General features: G+C 37.3%; 1 protein-coding gene across 1 annotated transcript in view; it reads right to left on the reverse strand.

Annotated features, from left to right (window-relative positions):
• The window catches only part of EPM2A (EPM2A glucan phosphatase, laforin), a 52,221-nt gene that overhangs the window by 17,086 nt on the left and 16,268 nt on the right, over positions 1–18,867 (reverse strand). Inside the window, exon 2 of the mRNA XM_085216978.1 lies at positions 7,910–8,084. Within this exon, the coding sequence (XP_085073104.1) occupies positions 7,910–8,084 (175 nt within the window). The remainder of the gene's footprint in view (positions 1–7,909; positions 8,085–18,867) is intronic.

Raw genomic sequence — 18,867 nt, forward strand, 5'->3', positions numbered from 1 at the left:
ACTCAATTACTTTAAACTACAGGTAGGTAGACAGGTAAGTAGGTAGGAAGGTAAATAGATACAATAGACAAAAAATATCAACATTCGACTTCATTGATGATCTAATTTATATTCTATGTTCTTGTCTCTGTATTAAAACTGAAATGCATATTTCCCCTTTTCCTTCTTCTTGCATGCTTAAGATCATCTTTTTTCATTAGCAGGTTTTTCACATCAAAGTGAAAGACATTTCATTTAAGCTCACAAAGCACAGTATCTTTTGAGCCGAGAAAGAAGAAATCCATATTTCTTATAACTTGGTAACCTTTATGACACCTGACATAATTTTCATCTTAGTTCACAAGAGGACACACATTAAACTCATGAGCAGTGTCATGGATTTATATACCTGACTCCCTGAAATTAAATTTCCCAAAGTAGAAGCTTAAAAGAAGAGAACAAGTGAATTTTCAGTACAGCCTCTTAATATGCTTCCTAGGAAGACAAACATAATTCATTTCTTTGGTTTTGTTTTTTTCTTGCAGAAAGTAGATTATACATAGGAAAATATACAGCAGCAATTTGATAATGTTTACTTGCTCCTGGGAAATAAAATAGTTAAGCTTTGAGACAAACTTCAAACAGACTAAAACTACATACAAGTTTCCTTCCTAATAAGTAATTTTTTATTCTTTAAGTAGAATTCCCCATATTTTTTGTATGGAGGACATTTTTTAAAAGCATTCAAGCATGAAAGCTTGTTTTTAAGTCTATCAGCACTTACAAAAATTAAAGCTAGAGGTAGAATTTGTAATTTCATACCTTCAGACTGCTACTCTTCTAAATGAAGTATCTTTTACACTTTCCCCATTTCATTTATATTGAAAGAAGAAAGCAGTGTTGTTTTATTTGTTTGTTTTTTTCAGATATTATGACTTTGAGGTTGCTGGTTTCAGAATTACAGTATATACTCAGCAAGTAAACACCAAACAATGTGGTGGAAATAAACTAAGTAGGTAGCTCCAAAAGTAACATTTTCTATTTATTGGAAACTACAAGAGATACAAAGAACAGAATATCACTATTTGATAGAGCAAATATTCAGCTAAAGAACAGTTTTTCAACACAGTCATCACCATTAGCTACGCATTTTTTGCCAGCAATAAACAAGAGCCTTGTCAAAATATGCATGGCCATCCAGAATGTGGCTTGCTTTTCACATTGCTATCTCCACTGTTGAAACGCAGCACCCAGTGCAAACCGACTGGTTTGTCTGCACCAATGTTCAGCAAGCTTCAATAATTGTCAATGGGTGCAATTTTCTCTTGAATGGAAAACCACACCTTTGCTTCACCTGCGCTTCCATAAAAGATGCCATTCTGCCAAACAGCATATATATGTAATGGAATACGGGTGGGAAGGTTTAACCTCAGCTGCCATACCACCACCATCTGCCTGTGATGTCATGGGTGAACATAAAAAACAGGAGGAATTACTTTTGGAGCACTCCTCATATCTTGTGGTGTCACCTTTCCCATTTGGAGACTGAAAACTCCTTCAGATTCTTCTCTAAACTACTCTGTAAGAGCCAGCTGAAGACCTGCTGGGCTAGATTGGTCCAGGAACTGTACCTGTGAAGACACAGAAGGGTGATGCAGGGACAGCCTATGTGGCAAATGCCAAGTCCCTGGTTTGAATGTTTTGCTGGTTGTAAATTTTGAGGGTTTTTTTTAAGTTATATTCTTTCAATAACAACAAAATGTCTGAGTATCTGAATTCTCACCTTCCTGGTAAATAAAATAAAATAATAATAAAAAAAAAAAGCAAGACAATTGAGTATTCTATCTCTCTCTTTGAAAAAGAGCTTCTGTTATCTTGAGATAAACTATATTAAGAAAACCAGTGATTACAGTGGTCCTGACAAATGCATGTAAAAGATAATGAGAAATAAATATCTGTGAGACCTCTGGGACATCCTCTTTGGTGAAAGCACTGCGCTACCTCCCTCTCTGCCCGCAGCCCAACTGTGAGCTAAATGGAGCAGGATTTCACCATCTCAAGCAATTTCATTCACAGCCAGCACCACCAGCAAATTGCTTCCCAGTAAAGGCAGAGCTTTACTCTCTCACTGACCACTTGAATGCTAAAGACTAAAAAAGCAAAAGAAAGGGCTGAAGACGAAGAAGAAGTATTTCAGAAGAAATACTGGCAAGGGACAGGCAGGCTCAGTAAGACAGAAAAAGAAACTAGAAGCAGCAATAGGTTTTGCTCCCTAACAGTGATCTCCACATAAAATTCATGCTCGCTAGACTATCAACATTTGTCTGCTCTATCCTGCAGAGAAAAACAGAACAAATAAGTATGTTTACTCCTCAGGTTTTTTTCATGCAGGGTTCCTGGGTTTTGCTCCTGGGTTTTAAGCTTTTCTTTCAAGAGAAGGAAATTATGTTGTGCAGCAACACAGCTATGAAAAGATCCATTTAAAAAGTGGTTTCAAGAAATTATTACCCACTACGAGACAGTTGAAAAACATTCAAATTGCCAGCTACAGTCAGGCTCTGTTTGCTGCCATTTTATTAACAAAATACTCATTTTGTGAACAATCACTTCCTCCAAAGAAATAATTCTCAGTCAAGTGCCAGTTCCAAATATCACAAATGAACAGCAAAATGAAAAAAAAACAAAACCAGATAAAACTCACAAGACTATCAAAACGGCACACTAAGCTCCCCTTTGGGTCCTGCTGCCCACATTCTGTTTGGAATTTATGTAGTTAAATTACCATAGTTCATTTTTGTAAAGCACCCTGCAAGTCACAGGTTCTCAGTGGGTGAAGAAAAACAGTTTATTTCCACGAAACAGTAGCCGGTCTTTGTTTGCAGCTTCCTCTGCCCCTGCCGTGTCACAGCACTCAGTTCAGCTCAGCTACAGACTTCCTACCAGGTACATCTGCACTCAGCATATAGTACCTATTGTTTAATATTATCAATGTAATTCTTGATCCCGGTGATAAGTACAATTTTGGAAATTCGCCAACTTCACCTAGCTGCTTCGAAGCACACTCAGCCATGCTCAACTTACATATATATACATAATTTGGTTTCTAGTACTCTAGAACTCCCTCTAACAACTGCTGCCCTTCTGAGCGTTGTGCTGACGTGGATCCTTATAGTGATCCCATTTTGTTTTTGCCATTCCCAGGTTGACAGTCCAGCAGTGGCACTGCACAGACCTCATAAAGTTTATGCCATCCCTCTGACAGACAAAATTATATTTATTTTTAATAGCTAACAAATGCAGGAAAAAAAAAAAGTGTGTTCACTACCTCTCCAGAGATAAATACAATCAGACAAGGACTTTAAAAATTGGTAAAGTTCTTACCAAGAGCTTACAATATGGTTCTCTTCCCTCAGATAAACTCATTATACATATTCTACATTTTCAAGAACTTGAATAGAAAACTGCTAAAAAAAAAAAAAAAAAAATCACTTCTTACACTGATTTGAAATGTTTTCTTCCCATCCAGAGACTAGTAAAAGCATTTCATAGTTCTGATTGAGGGCGACAATGAAAAACTTGAAGATATACATGGGACAAAAACTCAAAACTATTTTTAAACCATTTTATAAAAGATTATTCTCACTGATAAGTAAACTGTGGATCTAATTCAGACTAGTTTATAGCTAGGTATAATGAAAGCATATTTAAACAAGTGGTCAGATGTCCTAATTTATGGGATATGCATGTCACAAAACGTGGCTTAGAATATTTTAGTTTTTTAATGTACAAAAAGGCCAGATAACTTCACAATTAGAGCTTCCAGTACTGAAATCAAAGCACAAACTGCTATTATGTTAAGTATTTTTAATCAGGATTATTGTGCTAGAATACAATGGAAAACTTTTGATCTGTAGCTCATTATTTCTTATTCTTTTCTCTAATATTGTTACCACAAGTCTTCTCCAGGCACAGGGGACAGCTAGCTCTCAGCTTTTAATGCTAATTGCTGTAATCTCAGTAGACATCATCATCTCTTAGTTTATAACGTAGGAATAAGGTATCAGTGCAGCTTTCTACCAGTAGCACAGTTCACTGCACTGTAGGTTTTTTTTTTTTTTAAATGACAGCTTCTTCGTTAAAGCTTCTTTTATTTTTTTAAATAATTCAGTAATAAAAGAATTACTTTAGAATGACACAATATAGAAGGGTATTTCATTTTTCAAATGAATTAAAAACAGTTAAGACAGAAGAGAAACTCTCCCATTAAAAAGCAAGTAAAAGCGCTCTCTTCTGTGTTTTTCCAGTTGCACAATTCAAAGGTAATTCTGGCCTCAGACTGAACTGAAATGAATATCATTCATTAATGCAGGCTAGGGAAAGATGAAGGTTCCTAGACCTGAGGTGTCCTCTGCCACAGCAGTGCTCAATTAATTGTTCATGCTCAGCCTTCCTAACATCCCAGATGTCCTGTAGCAACTGGAACATCTGTGTGGCACTCGCAGATGTGACCAAAGAGGTATAAAAAATGATGTTCCTGCATTGCACCAGCTGGAGGACTGACAGTAAACTCCGGACCACCTTAAATGACACTAGATATTCAATTTCAAGCAATAAGACACAATTAACTGGATGTTTAAAGTATAATTCTTGTTTACCTTTTTGAGGCATTAAAGCAATATTCTGATGATAATTGCTAACTTTCCTTTTTGTGGCAATTCTCAGAGGTGGGAGGATAGTAAATATCAAATTAGGGACATAAAATCATTCTAATAATAGAAAACTGTATCTAGATGGCCTTTTCTCCCAATGATACACCTTCCTGTATTACCAAATTCTGTCATCAGGCATCACTGTCTCCAACATTTTATTTAAGGAGTTTGATATTCCAGGTGTCACTCCTCCAATCTCATACAAAGCCATTCTTCTGAGAATTGCAGAGTTTTTAAAATAAATATTAAGACATGCAACACTTTCAAATTAGGAAGTTCCATCTTTCACAAATGGAATTGAAACAGTGCTGAAATGACCCATTTTTAGAGATCTTCTGAAGCCATCTTCTCCCAGAAAAAGATGACGAAACTCTTATTTGGGAAATGACTGTGTCCTAAATTAATTCTTCTGTCCTTATTGCATTAATACTTAACATAAAAGAAAAAGGGACTGTTATTTTTTTCTGAATCAGATTTAAGTAATGCATGTCATTACATTTCCAAAAGAAGTGGACACTAACACTACACAGGTATCAGTCACAACTCTGTAACTGCGGCTGAACTCAATTTCACACTTAAAAAAGAATTCACATCCTATTATTCTTAAAAAAATGCACCATACACTCTCCAACCTGAGTTATCAACACAAACTGAGTTCTCAAAATGTAAATTTAAATATAAGTTCACTCATTTATGAGTACATACACATCATTAAGACAAATATGATTCCTCAAAGCTGTCAGCCTCAGCATTATTCAGCATGACTTCCGACAACATCTCATACTGCTACATCTCATTTAAAATTTAAGCACATGTTTTTTGAAGAAACAAGGTGGTAGTGAAGCTAAGAACAACTACTTTTAATCATTGTGATTAGACAGATGGCAAGCAGAATCATTTAAGCAGCTCATGCGGGAGGTCAGTTTGATAGAGATAAACTTTCCTCTCCACCTGATTTGCACATGGCAATCCTATTTAATGTAACAGATCAGTACCATGTCAAAAGCCTTCCCTGATAACAAACTTCTTTCCAGCTACCGCTGCTATATAAAGATCTTACAGCTGGTGGAATTACTCAGAATTCGTGCTCCTAAAGATCCCCATAGTACTAGTATCTAATAACCTCAGAAAATATAATCTCAGATGGAACTAAGACCAGACCATACAGCAAGCTTTCAGCTGTAAACACAGAAAGACTCATTCTTTGGTTTCATTTGCTTTTGTTTTTTTTTTTTTTTTCCTGTTTTGTTGATGCTAATATCCACAGTAACCACTGTAAAAAAATAAATGAATTTTTATCAGCTCACTTTAACTGTTCAAACAAACAAAAAAAATTAACTAGCCAGTAACATTGGACTGCTTTGTTATAATGATTGGGTGTGTGAATCTGTCCCCAGCTGTTAATAACTAAAAAGTCATTTAAGGCTGCATATCTTCAAAGTATTAAGAATTATGCAACAGCCCTGTTACGGGATATGCTCACTTAATAAAGCTTAAAGATAGGAGATAAGAATTACTTACTGAAGCTCTCTATATAATACTGTCTTGAAATGGAGATATGTGTATGCAAGAGGCAAACACGAGATCCTCATTGGGAAATGACTACCTAACACAGAAAATTTACTCAAAATATTCTTTAGTGCAACCTGCAGGTTTTTACCTCATTTTGGAAACATACAGGCATGCAGATAAGGCAGTATTAAATGGATCACTGCTGCCTCTGGGAAGGAAGATAAGTTAGCCTTTGGTGCTTATGTATTCTCCTTCTGATAGCTGTTCCTTTTTCTCACAAACTTTCTCTGCCAAGTGAAGATTATTTGGGATTGACAAGTTTTGGAGGAAACAAGATCACTTCTCTGACAGGATGCTGGAAACGGATGCTTAAGATACAGATAACACTCTGTCAGGAGTATTACATAGCTTGAGGGAGTCCCCAGGAAACAGTACCAAGTCACATCCATACCTGCATATGCCTAACAGTGTTTATGAATCTATAATATTCCAAAAGATACCAAGGGGAAAAAAAAAATATCTTTCCTTTGTTCACTGCAAGTCTCATGAGAAAAAAATTCTGCTTCTTCCATTCTGTCAGAGTTCAAACAAAACAGCAGAGGGAAGAGACAAGACAGTAAAGCTAGCATAGCGAAAGAATAATCCAGAGAAATTCACACAAAGGAATGCCAAGATTCAGTGAAAGTACAGACTTTGACTTCTTCAAACAATAGGTAACCCTTTAGGATCATTAACCCGCTCTATAGCCAACATCAGCACCAGGTGCCATATCAGGGTTGTCAGCAATGCAACCACTGTTAATCAAAATCTCTTACCATATCCAGAACTGGAGACAGGGACAAAATTACAAATGGTCCCCAAATCCTTGGTGCATACTGCCAGTCACCAGTATTAAGACTGCTGTTCTAAACACAACCTCTGCTTTATGTGCAGCCCCAAAGGGTGCATACTCTCTTCAAGTATTGCTGGTTCTTAATTCAGGCCAGCAGGTTTCACTGGTGAGTCAGCAGTGAGGCATGACAGACTTTTTCAGTGCGTGCTTTGGAGGTCTTTGTATCTTCTCATTCTGCTTTTCCTCACAAAGCAGTGTCTCTAGCAGCACTTCTTGAACCCAGTACTTCAAAGACAAGCTATGATTACAAGAATCCAAGCTTACATGAGTCTTCTGGACTCAAGAAGTTGTGGGAATCAGTTGGGCTCTACTGAACTCCAGGGAAGAACATAAATTCTAAGACATCCTTAAATTTTAGCTTTTTTTTTTTAAAAAAAAAAAAAGAAAAGAGATCACATACACTATGTTCAAGATGCATACACATACCTATAAGGGATGTCACTAACTGCTTTCACACATAAGCAATAATATGACACCCTGTATATTTTTCCCCAGATGATGTACTTCAGCAAAATAATCCCCAACACACACATTTATTATAAAGATGCATATTTACAGACACTAAATTACTGAGATAAACATTTTCTTATGTGACACAACTAACAGTTCCACATAGGCTGGTGTTCTTGAGTACAGAATCCCCCCCTTTTTATTGCAGAAACACAATACCTAATTGCAAAGAAGTGTTTAATCTTTATTCAAATTTTCTGAGGAACTGCTGCCACTCATTGCTTCTAATTCAAAGTTTTTTTTTGATGTCATGTTGATTCCCCGTTTCAATATTTGACACTAGACAAGTCTCAGACTTATCTTTTACCTTGAGTAATGGATAGCTTGATGTCCTGCAATATTAAAATAGAAGTCAGTTGTATGTTTCATCTCATCAGTATGCCCGGAGACTTCAATCCAGTGTGCTATTGGGAGGCAGTAAACTCCATCAACTATGTTGCTCTGGTTATAAACACAACTTCGATCGTGATGAGGCCCATTACCTAGAACAGAAGAAAGGACAATTGTAGGTTGTGTATCCAGAAGATTTTAAAAAAGATCTGCAGGAGATGCAAACTGAGCATTTAAGGCAAGAAGTAGTGTTTGCTACCTGTTTAGACTGCATTTCTAGAACATACCATTAACACCTGAAATAACTACAACACAATTATGGCCTCAAAACGTTCAGCATTACAATCAATTGTAGTGAATGAATTAAAGACAACCTTAGAACTCTATCAGGTTCCCAAATAGTGAACTGTGGAACTCAGAAATTCAGGAATAATTAATTTCATTTAAGTTCCTCATCTAATGTTTGACAATATTTGACCTCAGCATGTAACATTTCTGCTGTGTGATCTGTCTCTCCAGGGTTCAGCTGTCTGTGATTCAAGGTCTAGCACTGATACAGCACAGTTTCATAACCCTGCCTCAGACTTCTAAGGAAATGAGCTAAGCTATGAGACAGACCTTGGAGAAAATACACAGCACAGTCATGCACGATAAGAAAGGTACAAGTGCAAAAAAGAAGGTAGGGCTGTCAAGGCTGGATTGTTACCAGACAAGGATTCAAAAGAAAAAACACTGACATAAGTGGTATAAAAATCTCACAGGAAGAAAAAGTAAGCAGGTGGAAGACAGCAACTTCAAAGCACTGAAGACCAGCTCTCTTCTAGGCTCTGCCTGGCCAGCAGACTCTGCAGCTATCCTCCTGGGGATCACAAGCATGCTAACGCCTAGCCTAGAAGCCCAGTACATCCTACTTGTCTTTTATGTTTGCTAACCAATAAATAACTGCTTTGTACTCTTTGGAGTCTCATTGTATACAGGAAAAGTTCCCCAAGGTGATCCAGAGAGAGACTGTTACATCTGTAACAACAAGCGAGCACTATTACCTTAAATGATCTTGAATAAAGTAAGAAATTTTTATTACCATTATCCACTATCTACTCTCCATTACCCCTCTGACTTATCTTATATCAAGTCTGAGCTTTATTACAGGCAACCAATTTTTAATACCATGCCACAGTAAGCAATCTAAAATGAATAGGCTCATGTCAGTAATGAAAAGGTTATCTAGCCTCCAAAAGTCCAGTACATGTATATTCTTCTCCCTCCATTTTTACGGGCTTATTGTAATACTGACTGCCATGTAGGAATTGTTGCACCGATTAAAAATGACCTAGTCTAAGGCTTGCTTTTAATGTAAACTCGCTACACTTATACATTATTAATAATGTTAGAACATTTTGGAGTAAAATGTTGCCTGCAGGAATGCCTTCAATATCATGTAAATCCTTCCAAGCATCATTCATAAGAGATTTTCTAAAGAGCATTTTAGGAGATGTATTAATGCAATGATTATAGAATAAGACAAACATTTAATAATAAAGCTGAAAAAAACTCCTTATTTCCAGATACAATAGAGCATTCTTTATCATATTGTAAAATACTATTACTTACCAACCAATAAAAAAGAAAATACTAGGCAGAGGACCATTTCCTCTTTCTGTATTTGTATGCTATAGTGGGACAATAATTGCAGGGTGGCAAAGTCTTTGGTTACAGCAAATGAGAATGAACCCAAATGCAGCAGCCATGGATGCAGAAATGAAGGAAAAGAGCTGCTTACCTTTGGAAGGCCTCAGGTCTGCAGGTATCTTTGGCAAAGAGATGCCTTCACCTCCACTACCAACCCTTAAACGAGGTGTGGGAAGGGGTGGACCCTGGCAATCAAAGCACATTCTCTCCCTCTTAATTTCTCCTCTCCCTAAGATGCTAGTAAGCCCCAGAAGACTGGAAATCTTCTCACTCTTCAAATTTGTGGTCACAACTGCATCACTAGATACCTTACAGTTGCCCATTTCCAGCTGCTTCTGCATGAGGCTCATGTACTACCGTTTGCCAGTTCCACAGTCCATCCTCCTCCTTCAGCTTCAATTCTTGGCTCTCTTCCTCCTTTCTTCTCTATCATCTGCTCTCTTAAATGTCAGCAGTCTCCATGCCTTGTAATCACCTTCACCTTGATCCATTTCCTTATCTAGCCTACAATCACACCCAGCAAAGCCAGGAGTAAAGTGTCACTATAGACATTGCCTCATTTGTTCCCTAAACAGATTTTGTCAATTCTCATTCTGAAAAGCTCCCTTCTCTAACTGTTATTTATCACTGTTGATTTTTCTGCACCACTCAACATCACCTTCCTGCTGTGGCCTACATTCAAACAAGAATCTCTGTATTTCTGTTTTCATTTTAATACTTGAGTATGCAATAACAACTTGCATTCATAGCACTTTTCATGAGAATTGCATAGCTCTTTACTTCTCCTAACATTACATACTCAACTATGAATTAACACCTTTCTTACTGAGATACAACTGCGAAACAAAATGAATACAAAAACAAATACAGCAAGATGATTTCAGACAGGAAGGGAAAAGAATAACCACATTTAAAAGAATATTACTATGGGGAAGGAAAAAAAAAAAAAAAAAAAAAAAAGGATCACAGTGAGTTGCTTAGAACACTAAATGCCAAATCCCTCTTCCAAGAGTTATGAAAGAATGAAATTATTGGCACAAGCGACCAAGACCTCACTACCCTGGTAAAATGCAACAGATCCTACTTTCCACACAAGTGCTTCCAGCCACCACTTGCTTCACAAGATGCAGTTTAGAAACAAGTTTTTAGAAAAGTGAACATTGTTTTATCAGTTTACACTATGCATCTGCTAGCAGAGTTTGCCAAAGGAAAACCCTAATTTTTCTGGTTGCTGTGAAACAACGATGCAACGAACAGTGTTTTATGTACAGCCACACTACAGATTTGGAGGCAAAATGTAAAATGATAATTTAGAGCTCCTAGAGAAGGGATTGAAATGTCTTAACTTTTATCTCACAGAGCCATTTAAAATAAAAAATAGAAGTCAGCCAATTAAACCAGCTTTTATTCAAGTTAACTGATCATAAACAGTTCTTCAAATAGAAAACAATTAGGACCACTTACATTTTTTTGTTACATGTTCTATTATACATCTGCAGAACACATACAACTACGAAAACAGGCACAGCTTGAGCAGAAAACATTAACTGCACAAACTTTAGTCCTTCCTTCTCCAGCCCTGTTTCTATAAACTGTTTACCTTGAGCATCCTCTGTCTGAAGCAAGGTGCTTTAACCTCATGGTACGCTCAGGCAAAGCATGCCTTAGTTTCAGCTTACCCTCTAATAGAGCAAGCTCCTTCCATCTCATTTATGAGAAAGTCGATCAACTCTATCTCTCTCAGACTCCAAAGACCCAGCTCAAGACCTCTCAGAACCACAGGAGGAGTCCCGTGCAAAGAATAAAATAGCTACCAGAGGCATGATAAAACTTTGGTACAGCATGTGAAACACTTACTCTCCCCTCTCTTGCCACTACAGGTCAAACAAATTATTTTCTGGATTTGACTAGTTGCAGCATAGGATTTTTCCAAGCTACAAGTAACAGAACTAAAAGACCATCACTTCCTCACTCTGGCCCAGTTGTTTGAACAGTATGGTTGATTAGTAGCTTGTTGGTTTGGAAGGAAACAAACTGTGATGAAGGCCACGGTATCAAGCTTAGCAGAATTTGAATCTGAGTGCACTGAGAATGTGTTGCTGCCCTTTTTAACTTCTTACCTCCTGCTTAAGCACCAGAGTGAAAAGTGGCCAGGGCAGAAAGAAGTGCCATGAGACTACTCACGCACAGAGTCTAGACATGAGCTCATGACTGAAGCTGTTCATATCCACATCAACTTCCTATTCTACTTAACCCCTCCATCCCAGCTCACATCAGATCTTCTAAGTGACTTCACTAAGTCAGTCAGCAGCATCACAAACAGAAATGGTACATGCAGCAAGAAGTATTATTTACTCATTTCTCAAAGCATTTCATAAAGTCAATTAGCTACACCAAAGGCCTACTGCTGAAATTTAGTCTTTGTACCTGAAGCTCAGACATACAATACAAGCTGGGAAGGCTATCTGATCACTCTGGGCAACCTCGCCTGTCAGAGTGTGCCTGGGCCTTCATTCCTCTCTGTGGCCTAGCACAAACAAAGGAGGCTCTGGGTTTAATTTACTACAATCCAATATACTTGCAGGACTGCAAGTGCATATCACATCTTTACAAGCAATAAATCCAGCACCACTGGCCAGTCCCATGTAGAGATCAAGCCAATATAGGACTATGGCTCCCAATTACAAGCTGGTACTCTAGACTTCATTCTGCTAGGAGGGAGACACTTTGAAGCATGCTGGTGCTGAGCATAACTGCATAATGCAAAATCCTCAGGTGGGATACACGGCAAATTCTCATCAAAAGGAATCCTTTGTCCATGTAAATGCAACTGTTCCCTCACACTGGCTGTTATCTCCAAGCTTACCCAGAACTTGTATGAAAACGTCAAGCTACTTTGAATAAACTCCCCATGACTCCAGCAGTCTCCAAGAGTGAGAAATCATCACAGCTCTCACTTCAACGCTCTGCTCAAGCAGAGCAGCTGTATGCCCCCACAACAGCATTTGCAAGAGAACAAGAACGTGGGTCTCAGAACTAAATGCCACTTTCTCACAGGTTGCTCACAGAACCCAGCACCAGATCGCTAGGCAGGTTTCCAAGTACTTTTTACAGAAAACAAACAATTATTTGAGTGGAATTTTAATTTGTAAAGTCAGTAAAATATCATGCATTCTCAATGATTTGGGAGGATTTAAATAACATTTAAACTTCCTTTTTCACAGATAAAATAGAAACAAAATAAAATCCCTTTTCCACTGTTCATCTTTAGAGAAAAGAAGGCAAATACAAACGCACTTTGAGAAAGGACAACACACAATAGGGAGGACACGTTTTTACAGCTGAAACCATTTCTACATAATGATTTTTTTTCCTCAAGTGGCAAAACACTGATTCAATTATTTATTTTCGGGAGGCAAATACACAAACAATTTGAAAAATGTATAATTTACCCAGGAAAAAGGGTGAGTTAACCATCTGAACTGTACAGAACCTCCTGTTATTCAATCATTTGGGCATTCCTAATTAAAGAACAAGAGAAACTCAGAGATACAGGACCTAATTTAAATGATAGGGTAACACTTTTTCTTTCAGTAAGGTCTAGAATGATTTTATTTGAATTCCAGTTTTGTGATTCTTCACGGCAAAAGTGCTTATTGGAAAGAGAAATGAAAAACAAGTTTCTAGGGGTTAAGTTATGAAGTCCCACTGGTTTTGTAACCTACTTGTTGCTCTTCCTACCGCTCACAGTTGCTGAGTGGAATCAGCTAATCTAGGGAATTACTCAAGAACAAAGGAATCAGCAGCCATGCTTACAGTTTGAGCTTCACAGAGTGCTCTTTTGAGCAAATCTGCACAACTGCACATACGGCTTCTGCTTTAACACATATGAAAGATGATCAAAGCGCTATACGAAAGAAGCTGGCTGTACAAACAAACACTTATTATTATCATTTTAATTTTTAAAAAGTCCCCCTTGTAGCTGAAAAATGGCACTGGCGAGAGACTGAAACAAGAATAAAGCAAAGGGAAAACAGAAGAAGATATAAGAATAAGATGTCCAAAGATCAAGGATCAGAAGTAGATCAGTAGGAACCGGAAGAAAATTTTCTGAGATTGGAACTAACAACATAACAGAATACAAAGAAAAACTTTCACTTTCTATCTTATTACAGCTATGCTGCAGGTATGAAAAAAATATAATGCAACACAATGCCAACAGTATATTCATCTTCATAATATTGCACACAGACTATATCATGATTTGGAAGAGTCACAACGGTAAAATTATCAGCCTGATCTTAAAAGACAACGAGCAAAATCTAAGATGACAAAATTTCTCAACACCATTAAGTGTCCTGAAGAAAAACACATGAATGAACGAAGAAAATGTAAGATTAACTCTTCCATTGTCTCTGCAGACAGCGGCTTTACAGCAAAGCCATTTCATATATTGTCTAGCCACAGCCCTGCCAGCTACCAGTGTGTTGTGCTGCTACTTGGTAGAAGTTCTAATTTTTATTTTTTATGATGTGAAGGAAGTGGGTATGTAGAAACTCCAAGGCACAGAATGGCTGTAGAAGTGCTGTGTATCTTATTCTTGCCTTAGACAGATCCTAAACCACATGAATTCCTTTTCCAAACTTCCAAAGTCCAAAAAGGTCAGCGTACTACTCAGTTCACCACCAGCTTTGAAAAACCACAGGGTTACTTGATGACTTTGGATACACACATTAGCTTCTATGGCAATGAACAAATCCAAAAAGAAAGTAGTCAAATAATTTTCAGATCGCTTTCAAATCAGTGAGAGCAAAAACTTACTCTTTTAATGTTTGTCATAACTTTTGCAGGACTCAAATTTTAACTATGCTGAAATACTACAAATAACCTGAAATATTAAACTAGCTCTCCTTTAACAAGGTAAATGAATACCTCAAGTTCATGCTTAGAAATTCCACTGGAAGAGCTTAATAATATCATAAGCATTCAAGGCCAGGCTGGATGTGGCTCTGGGCAGCCTGGTCTGGTGGTTGGTGACTCCGCACATAGCAGGGGGGTTGAAACTAAATGATCATTGTGGTCCTTTTCAACCCAGGCCATTCTATGATATGGTATGATATAAACATTCTCGATATAGGGAAATGGAGAGGTATTAAGGAACAGAAGTTTTGGAGTTTTTTTGTTTTTGTTTTTTTTTTTTTAAACAATAAAGCAATGGGAACTAAAGGAAACACTTAAAAACTTCTGAAATGAAGGATTTAAAAGCCTAAGTATTTGCTATCTTCTTTATCTTTCATATCTATATGACAGTGGAGAAAATCATCAAGTTCTCTTATGCTGCTGTGCAATGTCATTATCAGACATTATTGTAACTGGACTTCCACCACTACACTTGCAATATTCAGATTTACTTATCTTTTACATCAGATTCTGCCACAGAAGTCCCACTACTGTCCATCAGAAAGACATTCAACCTTTCATGTCTGAAAATATGACCTGTCTCAATCCCATCAAGTCTGAATTGCTATTGATTGCTGAAAACCAGAGATCTGGAAGCTGAATTTCCCTGGAATTTATCTAGGTTAGGTATTTCAGTAGTTTGAGTCTGTCACAGACCCTTAGACAGAAGTCCCACCTTTCAAGAATCTAAGCAAAGCCCCTGCATGGTTGGCCTTTATTTTCACATCTCAAATACTGCCAAAGAACATATCTGAATTCTGTATTTCACGTACTTGCATGCTTAATAAAAGTATACCCACTCTGCTTTTTAATGCCTTTTCTATTGTCACTCATCTGTCTTCTCTTTAGATGCAGAAAGCAGTAGGTATATTTCTGGTACTGCTTAAATATGTAATAGTGCTCAAAAGAAAATTGTTAATTTGCCACACTAGCTCACTAACTCCTTGTTCATGCCTAGTTTGGTTTTCAGAAAAGTTTCCTTGTATGTGCTAATCCCCTAAAAGTATCCAAAAAGCAGAAGACCATTTCATGGTGAGTTTATTTTCTGTGAGACTAAAATCAAGATGATTCAATTTCTCATTTTGTGGACTGATATACGTAACCAACAAAATAAGTTTTAAATCTTATTAAAATCCAGATTTAATTCAACATTTCTTTAGTCTATTAGCCTACCCCTAGAAATATTCTTTTTATAGATTTTAATTATCCCAAAATTACAAATAAATGGTATACAAGAAAGCCCTCTTCATCACTTAATGCTGTTTATCAACAAGATTTTTTATTTTTTTTTAATGGGAAAATAAAAATTTTCTAAGGCAACTTTCAAAAACATCTGTTTTATTTCTCTAAGACTGCTTAAGCACAGGTGTTTCACAGTGGGAGCTGCTGCTATACTAAGGACATTTAGCCAAATGGTCCAACAGTCCAATCTGATGATATAGATTAAGCCACAGAAAAGCAACTCAAAAGGAATTCCAATCATGAAATGAATGCTCTTCATGGTGAAATGGTGGAAATAAGAATTAAATAAATGCAATGATAGAATAATGGATGGTAATAACAAAATACATAATGTAGAAGTCTTTTAACTGCTCTGAAACTCCATATGGTATTGTACTGTATATTACTGTTTTACTTAATAGCAAACCAGAAAAGATCACGAAATTATAGGCAGGAAATAAGCTATATCAAGACTGTAACCACGGCAAAATCTTAAGCAAGAGATTATCCCAGTTACCTTTCTTTCTATAGATCAATGCTTTTCAACATTGAAAACAAATTCTTGACCCACACTGAATGCTCCTGTCCCTTAGAAGTGAAGACAAGGAGTGAAGTGGGGGACAGCAATAATGGTAAGTGAGGCATTTGCATAAACAATACATTTATTTTAATTTTATCATTACAATCACAAATGTTTAATAGCCTTTCACAGTAGTCAGAGCTGTCCTGGAATTATCACTGTGGGTAGGAAACAACACATACCTGTCCAAGTCATGTGTATGGATTTGGCAAATATCATTGCACATACTTATTTTCACTCTTCTAATTTTGCAGTTTCTTGGGCAACTCTCCATTGCTTTATAGATCTCCAGTAGACTGCTCAGCTTAAGTTGCTTAACGCTGACATACAGATAGAAAGGAAGAAAAAAGTTGTTACTCATCATGTCATTATATGTGTTGAGAGAGGTGAAGAATAAAAGACCAGGAGCTACTGTACTTTGTAAACAAAAGTTTCTCTGCATCTACTATGCTGTATTCAGAAGCAGATTTCAAAATTATTCAGTTTTACTCACAACAAAGTTTCCTCACATCTGAAAGGTGCCAGAGCATGGTGCAGGAAGCAAAAGACTCACCTGAACGAAACATGTACTCTACACAACTATTCAGCAACCAACACCCTATTGCACTTTTTGTTCCTTGCTGGACACTATTTTCTTAACAACAAGACTAGAATGGAGGAAGGAAATAAAACCCTACATTATTTTCAAAAGTGGAACAGATGATGTAAACTAAATAATGATGAGATTTGCGAGCAGTTGCAAGAAGAGAAGCAGTCCCTGGCTGTAAGCAGCTATACACAGGTAAAATGGCGACACCCAGTGGGAGCAGTACAGCATAAAACAGCTCCATTAAGAGGGCTGGAAAAACGTTAACCGAGAAGTGAGACAGCTTCATGTTTGCACTCTGAAAAATGAATTAGTACTTACTTAAAAATAACTTGCCTATTTTTGTGAGCAGCTGGACTAAGCTGTAAGAACAGCTGCTGTGAAGAGTTCTGCCATTTGCAGGGAAGTCCCAGCAGACCCTAAATTCTGCTCTGCACTGCTCAGGGGCAGCACCGCAGGCCTTGCCCCAGGACATCTAACAGAGCTCCTGCAGCACCAAGCTGAGCAGGCAGATCAAGCAAACTAAGAAGGCATCTAAGAAATCAGTAGCAGAAAGAAGAGCAAAAAAGTGTAAAAAAATAAAAATAAACAAATAAAAAAATAAGGTGAGGTATGATATGTCCAAAGAAGTTTGTAACATGATAGACTCTAACAGAGGCATGTATCAAAGTACACTTCCTTAAGCCTTAAGTAACCTTAGTTACTTAATTCTTAGAATAAAATAACTTACCCAACAATTTTTTTTCCCACGTTTTTCTAGAAAATGAGTAGCCAAAGTCAAAATAAAGAGAAGCTACAAAGTCACTGAGCCACAATGCCCAAGAGAGGACCATACCAGGGTCAACATACTGAGCCAGAGGCTTCTAAATTGAACTGTGGGCTCCTAAGAAATCACAGAGAACCATTTACTCCCCAAAATAATGTTTTTTCTTTTGTTGTTGTTGTTTTTTTTTTTTTGTGTGTGTGTGGTTGTTTTTTTTTTTTTTTTTTGGTACAGAATAACGCCCTGTTCAGGCACACAGATTGCTAGAAATCGGCTTTATTGTGCTCCTTAGCCTTAACCGGTATTACTGTATCATTTGTCAAGCTTCAAGCAAGTACTCACAACATCAAACTAATGATTATGTGGACACAGATCAACATCTTATTTTCCCCCTCTCAAAAGCTAAGGTGCCAAGAGACCACATTACAGCATCTCAGAACAGTTTGGGCCATACTCTTAGTATCTCCTCTGTTGATTTATGGAACATTCATCCTGCATACTACCTACAGTTTATTTGGACCACAGAACAAGGAGGGGACGGGGGGGAGCACTGTTAGTGTTCAAGCATTAACTCACATGAATAAGCGAATAAATGCAACCATAAGCTCCATCTTGCATTTACTTGGTTTTGACATCAGGCACAATGTAATTCTACTTTCCAGACTGAAAGAGATGTATAAATCCAATTCTGAAGAATCTACATCAAAAACAGAGTACAGAAATACAGAAAAGAAGTAGCTGAAAAGAAGATAGTATGGACATTCCTTTACTTTTCTAATGAGTAAAACTCTTCCAGATTCTGAAGCTCGGCATCATGAACTGGTTTTCTATAAATACTGTAGCACACTTAATCTTTCTGAATTTCAAGCCTTTCAGCTGAACTCACTGCAGGTAAGCAAATTATCATTCTCAAAAAAACATTATTGGGACTACAGCACATGCAGGAATCACAATTTGAACCAGAAGAGCCCAATGGCTTTAAGGCACAGGCTTCAGGTGAACACCAGAGTCAATGTCATCAACCTGGGACACTGTAAGCATCTGACCCTTTGGGGAAACAGACAGCCTCCTCTCCTACCTCATAATCCTACAGAGGGGAACCAGTTCCCTCAAGACATAAGACACAAGCCACCAACT

This window comes from Meleagris gallopavo, chromosome 2, assembly GCF_905368555.1.
Source record: "Meleagris gallopavo chromosome 2, MGAL_WU_HG_1.1, whole genome shotgun sequence".
In the NCBI taxonomy this organism is placed as follows: Eukaryota; Metazoa; Chordata; class Aves; order Galliformes; family Phasianidae; genus Meleagris; species Meleagris gallopavo.